The sequence below is a fragment of the Hydra vulgaris genome, chromosome 06, assembly GCF_038396675.1.
Source record: "Hydra vulgaris chromosome 06, alternate assembly HydraT2T_AEP".
In the NCBI taxonomy this organism is placed as follows: Eukaryota; Metazoa; Cnidaria; class Hydrozoa; order Anthoathecata; family Hydridae; genus Hydra; species Hydra vulgaris.
In genome coordinates, this window is record NC_088925.1 from 7,107,344 (window position 1) to 7,128,394 (window position 21,051).

General features: G+C 29.8%; 1 protein-coding gene across 1 annotated transcript; it reads right to left on the reverse strand.

Moving 5' to 3' along the window:
• Positions 1–5,682: 5,682 nt before the first annotated feature.
• On the reverse strand, positions 5,683–6,033 carry LOC136081154 (uncharacterized). Its single transcript, XM_065798450.1, has one exon. It carries the CDS (start codon positions 6,031–6,033, stop codon positions 5,683–5,685), a length of 351 nt encoding a protein of 116 aa, XP_065654522.1.
• Positions 6,034–21,051: the final 15,018 nt, after the last annotated feature.

Genomic DNA, 21,051 nt, shown 5'->3' on the forward strand with positions numbered 1-21,051 from the left:
ATAAAATATTTAAACCAATTTCACGCTAATTTTTTCCGATCATAATAAAATTTGCCGGACTTTCCAATGGAAAAATTTATTACACGAAGCAATAACTTTAACCTTAACCCAAAAATGATTTACTAGTTTTAAAAATAATGATTTTAGAATGGGTCTTTATAAAAAAAAAATTTTATTATCTTATTTTGTCTTCATTCCTCAATTTAGAAATCTCTTGACTATCCCAGATTGATGGCCACTATGTTTCTTAAAAGGCTTTTTTGATTGATTTGATAGGCTTAGCTCAACATATATGTAGATACGACAAAAATTTTTATTTTATAAAATATCTATTTTAGGATATGGTTTAAATATTTGAAGGACATGAATAAAATATTTGAAAACTCATTAATTACCTAGAATAAAAAAAATTGTTTACGTTAATTAAAAAGTTGTTAGTCACGATTCATTAAGAACTGATAAATTCGGCCCACCTCTAACTCTAGTTAGTTAATTTTTTTTACGAAAAATGTTCTTTCAGTCTACTTACGATTAAAATTGTAATTTTTTGCTATTGCACTAAATTAATTGATACACCTTAGTCATATATTACTTAGTTTGGTGCCACTCCTTAACTAAAACAGCGATATTTGTGCTTACCTCATCTCACAAAAATTATAAAAAAGTACATCAAGGTGCCTATCAATATCAAGTGTACAATTTTTTATTGATTTTAAAATGATTTATTGGTCACTTGAGACTTAACTAAAAAAAGCTGTCTATAAAAAGTGACCAATTGCTTCACTTATATTATTAACGTATTTCATTCAACCCCACAACTCTCCGTTTTCGTTTATAAGACAGTTTTTAACTTTTTTTCTTAAATCGCAAATTTAATTTCGAAAAAAATTCTTGATCAGCATAAAATGTTGTACCAGTTAATCTTTTTAAGTTTAATGAAATCAAATTTAATTTCCGAAAACTTAAGAGCCGTTTTTTCTAAGAATCAGGCAAATTCCTGAGACTGTGGAAGTGACCTTCTCCAAATTGCTTGAATTTTTTATATATTGATCAGAATATAGAGAAAACCTGTTTGGGAAAAAAAAAATTTCAAAAATGTTTCCTTCACTCGGAATCTGGGCTTAAATTTTTGAGATTTTTTTAAAAATTTTTAGAAATTTAGTTTTTGCCACCTTTGAACCCGTTTTTTTGGCAAGGCAAAAAGTTGTACATAGCTTTTGTAGTTAATATCAGACGTAACCCAAAAGCTCTCTCCAAAAAATATAAAAAAGTTGCGTGACACTGTGCGGTTGGCTAATTATCATAGTTAAAAAGTACAAAATCAATCAGTTTTGTCAATTTTTAATCGGAGTTAATTCTAGCGGCGAAGTGTTGCACACAATTTTTCTTTTAGGATTTGAAATTATCAAAGGTTTTGAGTCTAAAAATGCAAAGAAAGTTATGTGATACCTAAGGCCTATTAATATATTAAGGCTTGAAATTGGAAAAAAATGTTTTAGTATACTTACAAAATGAACCATTACGGCAGAGGCGCTTAGTTTTGTAAAAATGTAAACATATCTAACTGTCAACACAAAAAGGTCCTAACATAATAATAAAAAAAATTCGTGTGATTTTGTCACACGCATGATATAACATGAATTAAAAACTGAACAAAATTCTAACATCAAGATAACTATATTGCTAATTAAATAAAACATAAATCAAACATTTAAATGTTTTTCCATTTAAAAATTAGTTTTTCATTTATTAATAGAGTCATTTACACACATTATCCACCACATCACACATAATTTCTACTCTGCTGCAGTAAGTTTCTCTAAGAATAATGATATGACTGTATTATAGTCTTCTTCGGATAATGAATAATCGCCACAACCACTGATTAGAAAAGGAGCATTTACTAAAACAGATAATTTTATCAGTTTGGTTATTTATCTCCTCGGTAGTAACTGGCCAGCGAAAAGTATTCTTCTCTTGCCCGTTAATCATACAATTAACTCTGATCCCAGTTATAGATACCTAAAAGTATTAGCGCAACATTTAAAATAATATAATAAAGAGTTTATGATTTGTTTAATTTTGCTTACATTCAATAAAACTTGTAAAGTCTTATATAATGTCATTCTGAAATTATTTTTACATTTTATTTATATTCCTTTTATTTTAGAGCACTGTTTTGTAAAACAAAATAAAAACTTGAAACTAATATATACTTTGAATAATATTACCTCCACAATATATCCAATATTCCATTGTTTTTCATATGCAACAGCAACCCAATCATTCACTTTCCATACAAGACAAATTTCTTTTGCAAGATTGGCGATGTCTTCCTCATATTTATTATTATCTTCATTGTCTCCTGCCAGATTAAAGTCATCATTTTCGCCATAAACTTCTTTGTTATCGTTAACCTGACTATTTTCATTATTTTCTGTTGTCGGTTCTACCAGCTTACCTTTTCTTTTCAGGTTACTAAATCTATAACAATATCAATTGTACATATTTTTAAACATATGTAAACAAACACACAAAATTATAACTTTCACCTAAATTTTAATTTCATATTTGTAAAAGAACTATTTAACAGTCAGAAACATAATCTAATTTGCAAAAGTTTTGATAGCAACAATGCCTACCTTGAAAATAAAGATCTTATCTGTTGGCTAGTTACATATTGATCAGGCGTAAGTTCTCTCCTCAGCTGCATGTGAACCTGCTCAGGGCTCATTTTATTACCTGATTCTTTTCCACGAATAAAGTATTTATACAACAGTTCTTTCTGCTGATTTGAAAATCTAAAAGAACTTCGAACTGGTAATGCCCAACCTTGCAATAGAAAAATGTTCATGCAATGTGGTTTGTCTTTTACGGAAGCACTGTTAGAGGATGAAGAAATTGGCATATTTAGTTGTGAAGTAATTTTCATCTTATGAACAAACGAGTTGCGAACTTTATCCAATGATGTTAATGATTTCGGAACTGTATGAAGACCGGATAGCATGTGTTCTTCTAACTCAGCATCGCTTTCAAATGAGAAAGTACAATTCATTTCAGTGCAAAATCTTAATGAATATAATTGCCTGTCACTTCTTTTTTGTTTTTCCTTAAGTGACTTGTTACGCTTAATTAAATTATCTGTTTTGCTATATGGCAACAACAACTTAATCGAGGGTTGAATTTTAAGATTTCCATACTCTTGTTCAATTCCCTCACCGATATTGAAATAACGCCACATCTTCATACTTTTCTCACCAAACTCAAATGAGTGATAGTTGCTAATGTTCTTAATCTTTGGTCCAGTAACTACAGTTTTATCATTGCTAATTTGAGCAACTGCTACTTTTGCATCTTTAGCGCCAAAAGATTATTACCAGAGTCAACGTAACTCCTTAAAATTGTCTTTACAACTGCACTCTCCCTGTCACATTTATCTTTTCCACAACAGGGTTCATTATAATCATATCTCAGCAACTTTATATCTCTCTCTTTGCATACATTGTAGATTGCTTCAGCTGAAAGATTTCCCTGATAGCAGCCGGCATTATCAGATTTGGTAAACATTTTCTTGATATGCGGTTGATCAATTCTGAATTGGTCTAAAACTGCAGTGGCTAACGAAACAACATCACCTATACCCTGATCACACCTATACATTGAAGTAAAGTAAACACGTTTGAATAACTTTCCTGCTATTTTTATGAAGAAAATATCCACATGTAAACTCATTCCTTTCTTGCCAAAATACTCTCTTTGGCCCTCCCTGTATCGAACCGGAAGAATTTTTTGACAAAAATCTTTAAGCCAGAAAGCAGTTTCATCGTTTAATTGCTTAAAAGCTTCGATTTTTGCCTTTTTCTGTTGAGAGTCTCTCATCAGGTGTTTTATGTAGTTGAATACATCCTTTACAGCAATTTCCAAATCATAAATAGAATCAGCATCGTCAGAATTTTGAATTGTTAGTTCTTTGATCATCTCGATAGCTTTGCACAAATCATAGCAATCGGCACATACCACTTCTGATATCTCTGTGTTGGATTGAAGATTTTTTTCAGATGGATCTGATAAGGCATGTTTTGAGCTATGAGAAGAAATGTTTGAGTCATTGACACTACAATTGGTTTGATAACTTGTTTTCAAATACCTTTTTCCTTTTTCAAGGGCAGCTTCGAGAGATTTAGAACTAAATCTTTGTGCCAATTTTTGTAATGTTTGAAAACCATTCATGCCTGAAGCAGTAACATCATCTAATCCAGCTAAGCTTTTTCGACTTGAAGGTTTTATTGCATGCAATACTTTCCACAAACTTGAATCAGATAATGGTATATAATTGTTTTCACTACAACTTTTTCGATAGAACATGATAGCGTGGCTATATTTTTGTCGTCAGTATTGCATGCACTATCTTTTGTTCTTCACCGCTGTCGTATTTTAATTTGGTTATTCCATAAGCAACATCATGCAAAATACCGCTTGTAAATATAAAGTCTAAGAAATGTTCACACTTTGTTTGATCAAGACTAGATCGGACGAATACTTTCTTCTCTGGAAATGCCAACCCTTTATGAGATGCATGCCATTTTCTTGCTGTTTCTATACGATGTTTGGTACACTCAAATGTGTTCATTATAAACTTTTTGGTATACTTGGTATGGTCTAATAATGAGAGGATAACTAACTTTCCCATGGAATCACTTTGCTTATATACTTTCTGAGCACGAATAATTTCAATTGGGAGAGGGCTATTTATTTCATCAACATTTTTACTGTTAAGAAAATCTATAAGTATTTCCTCTTGTCCAGGAGCAACAGCTTCCGCAAATTTTTTCTTTAATAAGTTTTCTAGGCGAACATACTTGCGTTTTAACTTATCTTTAGTAGTATCTTCCAGATATTCGAACTTCCTTTTTAATCTAAATTTTATTGGACTTGCATTAAGAACCTCAGTTACACTCTCACGGCTTCTTAGAGATTCGTCCAAAATCTTAGTTATCTCCTGTGAAACATTAATTTCACCGGGATCAAATTCTTCATCTGGAGTAGCAGGTGTCATATATGTTTGTTCTTGTTGTGTTTGTGTTTCTGTACATAAATTGGTGTTTTCGTTGACTCTAGATAAAGCAGTTTCTTGCTTTAAATGGGTAAAACACAGCATTGCACCAACTGAAAATACTTCATTGTATCGCTTTGACATTGATATGACGACATGTATTGGTGACGCCCTTAAAGCGGGAGATTTTTTTCCTTTTATATTTAGATGGTGAGGATGAAAGCATGTTTTTGGAGGACTCCATGCAATACCAAACGTGTACCGGTGAAAAGCACATATTTGTTCATCTTTTTCAAGATTTCTTTTAAGTCTATTTGCAATAAGTCCATTTTCTTCCCAAATATTATTATCGTTTAATCGCATGACCTAAAAACAATTTTTTAAACAATTATTAAGTGTGTCATTTAAAGCATTGTTTATAATCTGACTCTTCACGAAAAATGTTTACAAGTTTGAAATACATTGTTGTTATTATTAAAATACAATATTGCAAGAGTGTGATTAATTTAGTGATTATTTATTAAAAGAGTGAGTAATTAATTAAAAGAGCTATTTTTTTTTGTTTAAAGAACTTTGTCTCAAAATCTTATTGCAGAGAAGTTATAAAGTATGTAATTATAAAAATTATATTACAGTCTGCGTAAATTACCTTCTTTTAAGTATCTTCTAACACTTGGAGCAGAAATTTGAATTTTTCTGTGCTCCCACAGATCGCTAACCAAGTCTTTAGAAGATTTGGTCCAATTTCGAAGTGAAATCCTGTTGAGGAAACGATGGTTTCTAGGAGAAAGTATACGTTTTCTTCCCGTTTTTGGTCTATTTTCGTATGAACCAGTTTCACTAAATCTATTTATAGCATTTTGCACTGCTTTCCTTGAGCATTTCATAATTTTTGAAATTTCCACTTGGGAATGTCCTTGTTTATGGAGTATCACAATTTGGCTTCTTTCACTCACAGAAAGTTCGCGTGTTTTACTCATAATGAAAATAAATAAAGAACGAAAAAAAAATCACTACTTTTAAACAATAGATAATGAGCGGCTGACAATAGTTACGTTTAAGATAAGAATGAAATGAATATCTTAATTCGACAGAATTTATACTAAGTGAGTATGTAGACAAGTTAAGACAAGTCTAATCATGCCCAGACAAGCAAATTTAACATGCATTAAATGATTTACTAATGCTTAAACGTAAAAAACAAATAAAATACCATTTAAAAAAAAATTCATCATGTATATCTCATTTTTTAAACACAAATATATTTAAACAAATAGGTGCTCCATACATTTGAGCATAGCTGTATATATAAAGAATTTTATGACTTTAGAAGTTACAAAAGGGTTAACAAATGCTGATAAGACATTATCTAAATAAGTTTATTATGTGTTTAAAAGTGTTTATTTGTAATAACATTTTAAAATAAGTTATAAATTTATTATAATAAGTAATACATTTGTTATGACATAGTATTTTGACTGTAGCTGTATTTTACAATAACACTAAAATTTTAATATTAATATATTGTCAGGAAAGCGGTATATGAAATACAATATATATTAAATATAATATTTTCAAATATGGTATAAAAAATTCAGCAAACAAAAATATTTTAAAGCCTAACTTTCCCTAGGGAAAGCGTGCTAAGTATATCAATACTGGCTTGCGAATGAAATGTTTATACAATTAAAGAAAGGAATAATAAATTTTTGAAAGAAATACTGGAGATTTAAAATCTAAAGAAAATATTTTTCAACTCATTTTTGAAAATGGAAACGAAAAATGCGTTGAATTATGGAAAAACACCTTACAATCGTCGAAAGAAAAATTTAAAAATATGTCTTTTGAAAATTTGTTACATTTGTCAAACTTTTGCATAAGAAAGCACTTTTGATCGTATAAAAATTAAAATTTTCTCCATAAATTAAAAAAATAAAAACATTCGTTTGTTGCATCTTTAATTAAAATCGTAATATATAAGTTCAATTACTCAATTGTTAAAAGTAATATACGAAAGCGCAAACTAGGCATGGAATTATACGTTACGAAACGAGACTCGTAACGGAACCCTTCTCGAAATATTTTTGAGTTACGAGAGTAAGGTTTTTAAACCTTCGGGAAATTTATTTCGATTGGGTCCCGGATGTTACGAGAGTATCTCGGTACCATTTTTTCCGAAACATTTCGATACATTTCCATACATACCGAGAAAATGAAAAAAATAATAATAAAAAATGTTTCAATCGTCTTAATTTGCTTTGAGGATGGTTTGCTTTTGCAATGTGACGTAGATTTGGTGGGATACGAACTCATGACCTTCGGATAACAGACGCAGGCCTCATCACTTGACCATTGAAACATTTTATAAAAAATCCCCAGTTTTAGTTACACATTAATGTGACATTATACGTACATTATAATTTATAATTTAAATAATGTATTTTTGGGAAGTATTTTTAAGCTGGTTTGATGGTCGAGGGGTCTAAGACGCTCGCCAGTTATTGGAAGGTTCTGAGTTCGAATCACGCGAAGCAGATAATAAAACTGGTTAACAAACACAAAAAAAAATTTTAATTTAAATTGAAGAGGGCTAAAGACCATGTTTCGATACCATCAAATCAGTATTTTGGTTCTAAATATAATAAATATTTTTGTTAAATTTAAATAATGTATTTTTGAATGTCTTTTTAGCAATGTTTCGATGGTCGAGTGGTCTGAGGCATGAGTCTGTTTTGATGCAGGTGGAAAGGAAGAAAAATATTGCCTAATCTGCCAAGTGTCTTTCAAGCATTATATTAATAACGCCAAAGAAAGCACCTATGATGACCCAGTGGTCGTTGAAACATTGCTTTTGTTTTATTTCAACAAATTAAATAAAACTAATACGAAATCATAGTTTTTGTTAATTTACTAATTTAACTAATATGAATCTAATTTTACAAAAAAATGTTTCAATGGTCTAACTTTCAAATCTGACATCTGAACACAAAACGTCATTGATTGTCGACGAATTTGCACGAAAACGTCATTAATTGTTTGATTTGGCAACTGAACCTCAATTGAGCGACGCAGTTTAAAAAAGAGATGAAAGATTGCTTGGATGAGACAGGAGTCGAACTCACAACCTTCTGATAACGGGACTCATCCCTCAGACCGCTAGACCATTAAAACAGTGCAATAAAAAGTTACAAAAATACTATATTTAAATTCAACATTGCTCAGAAAAAAAATTAAAAAAAAATTATAAATGTACATGCTTTTTTGTTTTTATTGCCCTGTTTCAATAAACTAGTAATTTAAAATTACTTAGTAACTTAGCCATAAGTTAAAAAAATGTTTAAAGGATATTAAGGAAAAAAGAAATGAAACAAACACCAAGTTTACCATTTATTTAATCAAAAGTTAAATAGTAATTTATTTCATAAAAAAAGATTAAGTAAAGTCAACAAACTAGGCATTAGGAGTTAATGTGGCAGGTCCAGATGTAGCTGTGACAGGTGTAGCAAAAGGGTCATCATCTTCAGAATCATCTCCAAGGTCAACTAACAGGACAATCCTTTCAGGCAAAGATGAGGAAGTAGATGTCCTTGGTGTATCCTCTTCAGCAATAACCTCTTCAGTGGAAGTAAGCTTGTAGGTTTTAATCTTCACTCGATCGTAGTTTTGCTGGATGTAAAGCATTTTTCAATTTCCTCAGGTTGATGCTTGGTCCTTTTGTAGGAGACAATCTTACCTCCAGAACTGAAAACTCGCTCAGAAGGAGCAGAAGAGGCAGGAACACACAGCCGTTTCCTGGCAGCCTCTGAAAGCAATGGAAACTTTTTTTGGTTGTACTTCCAAAATTTCACCACATCAGTTCCAATCTCTGCAGGCATTTTAGTGTACATGTCACATTGATGACTGGGTAGGAGGTCTTTCAGGCCCAACAATTACCATCTCTTCATCTTTGATCAAGTCAAAACATCTTCGGGTGCCTTGACATCCTTGAGCTGCTGCACATTTGTGGTCATTTCCTGGAATAAAGCTAGTCACTGTTGATGAGCATTAGAGTTGACAATCGAAGCATTATAGGGAGCTTCAAAAAAGCTGCCACCAAGTTTTTTCAATGGTTTTCCCTTGTACAAGGGGTTGAGAAGGTTAGCCATGGAACAAAATGTGTTATTGGCGCCACCATTTGGAAAATAGTTTTCCAGATTTTTCTTCAACTTTCGAGAAAACATTTCAGCAGTTGGAGTAGAGTTTTAGTGTCAATCTGTTCTTGTGCCCGAACATTGATGCCATAGATGTGAGCAATGACCTTGTGGGTGCAGACTTTTTTATCAGCTAAAAGACTTTCTGAGTTGTCACAAATTCTTCTCTAAATTGGCAGAATCTCATCATAAAGGTTAAACTCCTCTTCAGTAGGCACTGACTCAGCAAGTTTCCGGCCAATGTCATTTCCAGGACTGTCTATAATAGAGCTCAAAATCTTGCGCATTCGCATAGTGCTGTCAAGCATCATGCAAACGGAATTCCAACGAGTGTTGACTGGTGCAATGACCTTCACGACTTTTAGAGATGACCTTTTTTGACTGCTCAGGTCACTGTCCCCCATTAAAGATTTGTACTGAAAAACGAAAAAAGAAGTCATTAGTACATGGTAACCAATTATAAAAACCTGAAATAATATGTATAAGTTAATTGTAACTTAAATAAAGTTAAATTAGCAATTTAAAACTGAATAAGGTCAAAAACATTTAGACAATTTTAAGTTTTACCTCCTTCTTTATCCTTTACTCGGCCATGTTTGATCACTTGGAACTCAATGCAGTGGCTTTGATAATGGCAGCTTCGAGATTCATTGTTTGAACTGACTTTGTCTCCTTAATCATGTTTTCCACAACCAGATTGAGAAGGTGGTCTACACACAAGAGAGAATCGTCAAGAAATAGCTGCCTTCATGTTGGCAGCTAAATATGAACACATACCTCTAAACTGAAGCCGTCATTTCCAGGAATGTCAGAAACATACCTGAAAAAATCAAAAACAATAATGTACATAATGCTACAAATTTTACAATTTTGTGAACAATTTCGTTATAAGCTGTTATAATTCGTTATAACTCGTTATGTCCCGTTATGTAAGCAGTATAGTTTCGAGATATAATTAATTGAGCTTGAAATGTTAATTTCGAGAAATAACGATATTTCTCGGTAAGAAACAATATTTTATATTATAATACTATCATAGTTGTAATACTACTAAAACTTATTTGTCAAGTTTGTCGGCAATTGCATCGGCAGTGTGTTTTTCAGCAAAAGGTCCAGTGCCAATGACAAACATCCTTAGCTGGAAATCTTCTCTGATGTAGTGAAGGGTGATGGCTTGATATGAGTCATTGATTCGACTACTCTAATGGTCTGAAGAAAGGGCAAATCCAGATGATTTGGGAAGTTCGGCCACCAAACGTTGTAAACGGCATTCTTGACATTGGTGTGCAGCAATGGTAGTCAAAAAACAAAAAGAAAAACATGGTTTAAGGTTAGGTTTAAAATTTTTGTTTCAATTTCAAGTAGAGGTTGTAAATGGGAAGTTAAGTATACTATACTTATACAATAAAGGCTTGTTTCCAACATTATACCTAAAAGGGTATTTTTGGGAAACGTAAAACACACCACCCCAAAGTTTTTATTTCAAAAATTTTATAATCCCAATCAAAAAAAGTACCAACCCAAAACGATTTATTTCAAAAAGAAAAATTCATCCATTTAACTTACTTAAACTTTGAATACGTCTTCGCCTTCTTCACATTCATTTTAGGTGCAAAATGGGCCAGAAAATCCTTGAAGTCATCTGCCTCGACCAAATTGAAAAGGAGGTTGCATCTTGCAAGAAACTTGACACTTTCAATATCTCCTCGCAGTTGTTCCTTAACCTGTGATTTGTACTTCATGTACGCATCTATGTTCTTTGCCTTTTCTGGAGTGTTTGATGCTGCCAACCTTCTTTTTTTTACAGTTCGGTTTAGGACCTTCTTTTTTTTACAGTTCGGTTTAGGACCTTTGGAGTTCACCTTTCTCCTGCTCATATTGCTCATCTTCATCATACAAATAAAAAAGTAACAAAAAAGCAATATAAATACGTTTAAAAAAATTAAAACAATATACATTAAAGGTACAATAAGGAATTATTTATAATTTAAATCTTTCAAAGTACTAAATAACAATAACTTATGACTTGTAAGTAACTTTACGAAGCTTTAACGAATGCTTTAATTGAGTTATTTTCAACAAAAGTCAAAAACTATTCAAAATAGGCAAATAGTATACATAAACAGAACTAAAATTAAAATGTAATGTAAAATTAAATTTTCAATTATCGCACCTGTTCAAGCTCTGCATAGGCTTGGTCTCCTTGGCGCTTCTTTTCAGCTTTTTCCCGTTCCAATGCATTCCATTCAACAGAGTGTTGACTGACCATGTGCCTTCTCATTCCAGTGGTACTGCCATCATTAATCTTTGACAGGTGTCCACAGCCCCTAACGTTGCACTTAGCGTAGGTCTTGTCCACACCACCTTTAGTGACTTTCTCCTCTTTGAAATGCTTCCAAATCTATGTTCTAGGCCTGACCATGTTGACTTGACTTGAGTGTTGAGTCTAAGTATCAATAAATTCGTCACAAATTAATTTTTTTCCGGACTTCAATTAAACAGGTCCAATCTTCAAAAAGTTCCGGGAACTACAAAACTAACAAAGCACCTTCCCAGAAAAAAAGAATCTAAATTTGTACTGCATTTTATGAATATGGACATTTTGTTAACATGATAATTCTACGGTTAAATATTTTAAATTTTGGTCTAAAATGTTTTAATAATACTTACTTTTAAATTAATGACTTATGTTTTAAATTATTTAACTAAAAAAATTGAATCAACAATACATTTGTTTCTAGAAATTTTAACAACAATCTTCTCTAATAATGTTCCTTTAAAAGCAACTAAAATAACAAAGAAACAATTAAAAAGTGTTTTCTTAGCGTAAAAGATAAAAAATCCACAAAAATTAGTTGAACTTTATCCTTTTTTTTTAAAGACTTATAACTGATATTTTCAACCTTTAATTGTGTTTTTTAAAAAAGAAAACAAAATTCAGCTGATGCGCGCGTCAATTGTCCTGAAAATGCGTACTTCAATGGGTTAACCGGTTAATCGAATTTTTTGCAAATCATTTCGGGAACTCGAAATATTCCAAAATATTCCGATACACAAATGATTCTTGAAATGAGACAATGAAAATTTTGGAAAAATGAACTTCGGTATACTCGAAACTATTCTCGTAATGCTTCTCTTAACTACCGGGAATTTCCCGTAACGTAACCGAAATGTTACGAGATTTTAGGTGATTTTTCAAAGTCGCTCTCGTAACTGATCGGAACCTCTTGTATTGTAACGAAACAATTTTCTCGAGAATCCCTAGCTTAGCGTAAACATTACTAAAGAAGATCAAGATCCACAAAGACATTTTTTTTGCGAAGAAAGAAAAATAGCAAACGAACGTAGAATAACAATCAACACTATAAAATTACGTATTTTTGAAAAAAACGAATCTTTTCACGCTGTAAGCATGTTAAACGAAAATTTTTTGACCTTGCACAGTATTAGAGGGTAATTTTTTCAATGTTCTGAGTGTGGGCAAAAGTTTGCTGGAAATCAGAAATGTAAAGGATTTTATAAATCTGACAAATTTAAGTTTGGAGAAAAAAGAACTTAATACGAACCACAAAATGAATTTATGAACGATAGTAGAAATATTTTTCCTTTTTTTATTACTTTTGACTGTGAAACAAGTATTAAAAAATCAGAATCTAATCCTAATTTAAAAGTAAAATCTTTGTCAGAACTTTTTTATCATTGTCATAGTATTGTTGTTCAAAGTTTAAATGAAAAAGTGGCAAGAGAAGATTTTGGTTTAGACGAGCGAGGAGAAATTATTACACAATAGATTTTTTATTATGAAAATACTATTGGAAGTTGACAAAAAATTCCTTTATCGTGTTTGCCCGAATATTTTCAACAGGGTATATCTTTACTTCACAAATCACACACACAAATTTAGTGGGAAAAATTAAACCAAAGGAACGAAGATCTCCAATTTTCAAAACTTTAAATGGAATTTAGAGTATATGATTTGATAGCTCTTGCAGACACGTTGGTTCGTTTTAGTTATAAAATATGTTTACCTCGTTTTCAAAATTTAAATATTACAACAGAAGAAAATTATTTAATATGGAAAGAAGAAAGTCTTATGTACTGTTTGCAGATATCCTGCAAATAAAATTCGTTATTCTGATATTTATAAAAATAATTTTTCTTATTTAACTTCCCTAAAATAGAAGAATTAAATAAAAGTAACTACAATGTTATGACGATAAGCGCATTCAAGTTGCGAACTACATTTTTAAAAGGGTTAGCAAATTAGAATTATTCATGTTAAAACCCGAAGTTTAAAATTATTTATTAACAAATAATTCTGAAAAAGTATAAAAAGAACTGTTTGAATTTTCAAGTTTGTATTATATATGCTGTAGGTGGTGGGTAAATTTGACCGCATATTTGCTACTAACGGTTTATTAAGCAATTATTTAAGAATAAACACATTCAACTTGTCGATTATAAGGAAGGATTAGCAGAACTTATATTAAACGAAAAAATATCAACGTGGTTTAAAAACGACTCCATCGAATTACTAGAAGAAAAATATTTTTTAATTTGTTTTTTCATAAATGGTTAAAAGAAGTGTGCGTTCCTTCAGAATATGAATACGGTGCAGAAATCAAAGATCTTGTTATCTTTTTACATTTTATATCCAGATTATCACATCCTTCAACCAGTTTGTGGTATCATTGTATGTTGGTTACATTTAACAACAAGTTTGAACAAAAAAACGTTAAAAGAATTTATTCAAAATGATAAAAACAGAGAAAAAGTTTCGAAAGAATGTCAAGCTTTACTTAAATGTTTTAAAGATTATTTAGTTATTAATCATGATCATTTTTCATGTAAAGTATACAGTTTAGCGCACGACTATTGCAATAAAAATTTGGCACGTTAGTGTAATAATTTATCTTGCCCTGATTTTCCTCAAAATGCATCTTTTGATAACCGTATCATTATTGCAGAGAGTTTAAAAAAGACTTTAAACACTCCTTTAAACGGACATTTGGCTGAATCTGAAGAAAAACCTTTTAGTGCTTTTATAAAATATAGTTCTATGCAAGATGTATTTGTTTTAGCCAGAAGCGTGAGCAAGTTTAATATCATCTGTATAGAAAAACACATTAAAATTGTAGACAGTTTGAAAATTTTTAATTGTTCGTTTGATCAAGCGAGCAATATGTTGTCTAAAAAGCTCAAAATCAAACTGTAAATACCATTTTACATTATTTACAACCGTTTCATCCTGAAATTAATAATATTGCAAGTAAAAAGGAATTTAGAAATTGTTTTATCAAAAAACACTTTTTCCTTACTCGCAAATAACAGACGAACTTTTAAACATTGAGTATAAAAATATTCCTTCAATAGAATTATTTGCTCAAAACGATTTAATGAAATCCAAAAGTTTAGAAGACGAAATCAAAAAAATTATAGACGCTTGTAAATGCGTTAAAAAATTATGGAATTTTTTAAATTTAAAAACTTGAAAATCATTATTAAACATTCACACTGTTTTAGATTGCGTATTTTTAGTATCAGTAATGCTTGACTTTGATGAAAGAACGTTTCAGTAGACTAAAGTTTATGTATTAAACCATGTTAGTATTTTTAGTTATACTAGTAAACTCAATTCTACAAAAAGTTTAATTCAAATTCAATAACTTTCTACGGACGAACATCAAAATATGATTTAAAAAGTCTTTGTTGTGGACTGTAAACAACGTACTGCCATTGATACTGAATATTTTGAATATTCAGTATCAATGAATATTTTGAAAAATAAAAGAATTTAATTTAAAAATAACATTAAAGGTTGTTTATTTTTTATGGACGAAAACGGGCAATATGGTGGAGTTCAACTTAAACCATTACCTTTTCAAATGAAATAATCCTTCGATCTTAAAGGCATTACTTTAAATGGTGTTATTGAAAAATATCATCACTTTAATCCAAACGGATTTTATACAAGTTCTATTGAATTGAAATTGCTATAAAACCAGAATATAAAATAAAGTTGGAGGTTTTCGCCTATGGTAGAAAAAGATGTTATTTCATTACAAGACTATGCTCCTTCTAAAATTTTAGCCAAACGTTATTTAAAACAAATGGGAAATAGGGTATAAGAAAAGACAAGACAGTTAAACTTGTCATGAAATTAAGTTCTCATGAAACTTGCGAATTTTCAGGTACTTTGATATAATTAACAACTGTTGTGGTTCGTTGTTGAAAAAATTTAAAAAGTATTAGCAATATGGCGTTATCCTTTAGCAGAAAAAATGGTAAGAGAAAATATGGAAAAAAGAAAAGAAGCTTTTAAAAATGATGACGAAGTTCTTGACGCGTCTTGCAAATTGGGTATTAATGGACATTATGGTACATTGAGTCAACAAATTGCACCAAAACTAAATACCATTTTTATGAATCACGAAAAAAAGCTTTTCAAAATTTAATTCAAAAATTTTAAAGTATTCGAATCGTTTTAATCCGAGAATATCATTGCGAGGAAGAAAAAAATTGTTATTTTTCTCCTTATTTTCAAAATTTGTTATACAGAGATAATATTTTTATTGGCGTAGAACCTGAAAGATATAAATTGGACATTTAAAAAAAATAAGTGTGCTTAGATTATTACAAAACTGAAAATTTCAATTACGACGATTATTTTAAAGAATATATATTGAATTTAATAAGTGACGTCAAAATAAAAAGCATTTTGTTTCACGATTAAAATTATAACAAAGGAATGAAAGACATTTTTGAATTTTTAAAATCTGACAACAAAGTTTATAAAAATTCTCTTCTATTATCTACGAGTGAAAAATGTAAAATTAATAGCAAATCATTGCATATTGTAGCTTCTCAAATTTTATCTTATGCCAATTGGAACGTCGGACGTTTTAGTTGGGAATTAGGCGAAGTATTATGTAATCATGGAGCTGAAAAACAACTACAGTGAACAAGAAAATCATAGAGAAAAAAAGGAGAACCCAATTTTAAGTTATTAACTTCAAATTACGTTAAAGGTTTTTATACATATGGTGTTAAAAGATTGTTTAGAAATTTACCAAATCAATTGGTTAAAGAAAAACAGCCCATTACACAAAATAGAATGAGTATTGATTATAAGAAAGTAAAAATAGGAGAAAGTGCAGTAGATTTTCCAAAAAAGTTTACTCAAAAAAATCATGATTTTGATGACGGAATAATGACAGAGATTCGAAATCATTATTTATTGATTTCTATTTGAGAAGCCAATTTGAAAGTGTTGTCCGATCTTGAAAAATTTGTAGCGATGAACACTTACAAACATTACTCCAAATCGAGAAAAACATTATAAAAAGATCAGAACGTTACAATGATTATGTTTATTTGTGACGCTTTATACCTTTGATATTTAATTAAAAAAAAAAAAAAAAAAAATTTTTTTTTTTTAAATTTTGGAAAAATATGGAATTTTTTTTTTCGATCAGAAATTGACTACAAAATACAAACTAATTACTTTTCGACAGGCGATAAATGTTTGCAAATGTTAAAATAATATGGAATAAAAATAGAACAATGAAACAATTCTTGATTGTTTGATTTTTAAAAGAAACATTTCAAACCGCTTTCTTTTTCATAAAACTTTTTCAAAAAAAAATTTTTAGTAAAAAAAATATATATAAAGAAAAAAAAATATTTTTGCCTATTTAATAAAATTTTTTTATTTATAAAAAATGGAAGAAAAAGAAGAAAAACCAATTGAAAATCAAGAAAAACCTATAGAAAAACCCATAGAAATAGAAAAACAAGATTCTAGATCTATAAGAGAATTATTAAGCAAAAAGGTTTTCATAGTTTTTATTTAAAAGGAAAAACTGGTGAGCCTGATTTTAAAGATGAACAAACCTCCTCTCAAGTCAAATTAATATTTTTAAACCTACAAAAGATGTTTATCCAGAAAACTCAATCATTGCAGACCCAACTTATAATAGTAAGTCTACTATGAGAGAGAGGACTATTGCAATATGGCAAATTTTCAGATGCTCAAATGTTGTTTATAATTGAAATAAGAGAATCGAGCAAATCTCGAAACAAAACTTGGCGTGAAACTATCAATTCTTCTAAAAATAATTTAGAAGCGTATGATATAACAACAGTGAACAGTTCAGAAAATTTAGACTCGGTTATACAACCGCTATTAGTTTTTCAAAAGATAATTACGGTATAAAAATAGCGACCATCGCTTATTAAACACTATTTTCTTGTTTGACGACATAAGTTCCTTTTGTTTAAAGAGTCAACAGTATACAAGTGCAGGTTTTAGTGGTTCACATCATGGAGCGGACATAATTACAGTTTTTCATTCAGCTCCATCTAAAGCAACTCAATCTTAGAATAATTGAGTTTCTCATAACAAATGCATTGTTACTTTTGATAATAAAAAATAGAATAAGAAAAAAAATTTAAAAGTGATTTTCCTTCGGCTGGAAAAATGCGATAAATGAGATAAATGCGTTATAAGCGATTTGCCTAATAAAAAAACATCGAACAAGCATGGGCATTTTGGACATGGCTTTATATAAAAGAAACTGTTTCTTTGCTAGATTAAGAACTCAGATTACGAATTACCAAGAACAAAAAGTGTTTATTTCTGTAGAAGCTTAAGGTAAATTAGATTTTGATTATAACGATATAAGCGTTAACAAAAAAATTGTCAGTTTTCAATCGTTTCCGTATGTAAAAGCTCAAAATTTTAAAAACTTTTATTTCAAATCTCATCACAACAATTATAAACAAGAAAAAGAGAAGAAGAACTAACCAAACGAAAAAGTAAAAAACATTATAAATAGTGAAAAAGAGAATCCGACAAAAAAAAAAAAATAGAGTGAAAGCGAAAGAGCTACACTTTTACTCGAAGAAATTAAGAAAAGAAAACGATTTGGATAATGCGAATCTTCAGAATCTTCAGACTCTGGGATATAATCGAGTTCAAAATGATTAGGAAAGCGAAGAACTTTTAGGATTTTTTCAAAGCGATTACGAATTATACAATCAAAAAACCAGTAAACGGCAAGTTATGAGACAAAAGTTAGCCGTACCTGGACAAATATTTATTCCAAAAATAAACATAGAGAAAGACATTGATGAAAACGAAATCAAAATAAAGATTGAGATTTTTTAAACTCGCTTTAATGCCGTAAAAATGTTAAAATGCGAACTTTTGTCTGACCACGAACGGTTAAAAACGCTTTTCAAGAATACGTTTGTATAGAAGTTGAACTCTTTGTTAAAGAATATTTATATCCTTAATCAAAATTCAACGAAAATGGAAAAGTGGTTATGAAAAAAAAAGAAAGGTAATAATCAAGCTATATCTGACTTTGTTTATAACAATTACGACGTTTTAAAAGAATATTTTAACTCTGCTCGTTAAAAACTTTATCACAAAATTATAAATTTTTTCTCTAAATTACTACTCTATAAATTAATCTCATTTGATACGTTGCAACCTACAAAAACTGTTATTGATTTGTTAAGACAACGATTTGATATTGATTGTTGTCAAAAAGAATTGTATTGTCAAAAAGATTTATATTTTTATGAAATATGAGAAGATGGAAACCTTACGATTTAAAACATTCTACTTTATTAACGTTGCAAAAAGTTTTAGCGCAAAATGCTTATAATATGGATATTTATGATAAAAAATTATTGCAAATGGACGAAGAGCAAAACTGAACTTCAATCTGAGGACATAAACAGGACAGATATTTCTTATTTAATTAAATTTTGCCTTATTCTCTTAAAGAATAAGGCAAAATTTTATTAAATATCAGAATAGAGATTTGCCTTATTCTCTTACTTATGCAAACCCCATCAATATTCAAAATCAAATTGAAGGTGAAGTAGCTTTTTAACAAAGTTTAAAGAGTTTTTTACCTCTCGATACTATGCTTGACAGTGATTTGTCTATATCATTGGTTACTGACCAAGAAAAATAGAAAATTTATCTTAATGTTGGAGGCGACTCTTACGCCTTTAAAAAAATATAAGCGCAACATTAAGAACGATAAGAAATTTATGAAAATATACTCCGCAAGATAACGGCAGCCTTCTTAATCCGATTCCTCTAACACAATTAGAAACTATTTTAAACTGTTTACCACGTTCTACTACTTTGAATTACATTAATCCTCCTATAAAAAAGTTTATGTTTTATCACCCATAAGCAAATTTTTTATTTTTTACGACGCACCCAATATTGCCGAAATCACTAGTTTAATTAACAACAACGAAGAATAAAAAAAAATACGAAATTTGTCAAGTCAGTTACTAGACATGTGCAAAAACCAAGTCAATTATCGATTTGGATCAAATCAAATTTCTTTACAAATTTATAAACCAAGAAACGAAAAAGCTTCTTTAACGTTTAAGTACTTTTTTATTATCTTATAAAAAGATTGAGACCAGAACCTCCAAAATAAAATGGACAAATCTTTAAGAAACGCTATTAATAGTATTGTAGAAGATCAACTCACAAAATGTTAACTTGGACTGACAGAGCTACCTAAAAATAAAGAAGTTTTCTTAAAATTTGTCACTTTAAAAAAAAATCCTACAGATTTAAAATTTTAAGATAAATTAAAACCGCTTTTAGAAAGTTTAATTTACGCAAAATTGAAAGGTATGATAACAGCGTGGTTGCATCAAACATTACTTTTTTGAAAAACAACAGACGCTAACGTTAAAAAACAACGTCCAAGAAAACCGTACGTATATGAAACACGTCAATTTTCATATGAAAACCCTCATCTATATTTTCGAGCAGATTTCGCAGTAATAGACAATTTAAATACGACATTCAAAGTAAAGCGAGAAGTTTTATTACCTATTAATGAAGACGATAAAAACATTTATTTTAAAAATTTAACGAATATATTAGTACTTTTTTTAAACCTTTAAAAACAAAAGGTTACAAGAAAAATAAAAAAAATGAAAAATTTAACAATTTAACATTTAAAGACGTGTTAGGTGTAAATGAATATGATTGTAGTACGTATTATTTTAGTGAAATAAAAAACAAAAATGAAGCGAGCGAGCACTACAATATTTTGAACAATTTTACTTTACCTTTAACCCAAAACCACGTAGATAAACCTACTTTTAAAAATAATACCGTTATACATTTAGTTGCGATGGATGTTCTGACTAGTTTAACTCGCATAGATGAAATTATGTCTATTGCAGAAAAACAATTATGGTTTGAGAATGGAATCTAAAACAGCTATAAAACAAATGTTAACAGACATTTAAAATAACATGATAACTAACCCTACTAGAAAAATTCCTTTTCTTCTCGTAACTAAAAATGTTGTTTTGTATTTAGATTTTGCAATTTTACCAGGAGACACATTTTCAAGTTTTGATATATTAGACATGGAAAAGATGACCTCTTTTCATTAAAAAGCGATAGCAAGTATATTAGCTTCAGAAAAAAGTTTTGGAAATTATGCGCCAAGTCCTTATCAAGACGATTTTTTGATCAGACGTTTAGAGCTTTTTAAGACATCTTTAAACAGAAAACTTACATTTTCCAACTTTTTTTCAAGTTATCAAAATAAAGATGGCAATATATCTAATCAAAAATATTTAAATTCAAAGTATTTCTTTGAGTCTAACACACACTTTTGGTACGTAACTTATAACGTAAACACTGTCACTTTAAAATTGAATTTTGACAACAACAGCATCAAAGAAAATATACAAGCTTACTCTTACAATAGCGCTCCTAATTATAATTTTGTTATGGTATTTGAAACC

Bases quoted from the DNA above. Each gene is read 5' to 3' on its own strand.
- LOC136081154 (XM_065798450.1), bottom strand. From the start codon at position 6,033: ATGAGTAAAACACGCGAACTTTCTGTGAGTGAAAGAAGCCAAATTGTG.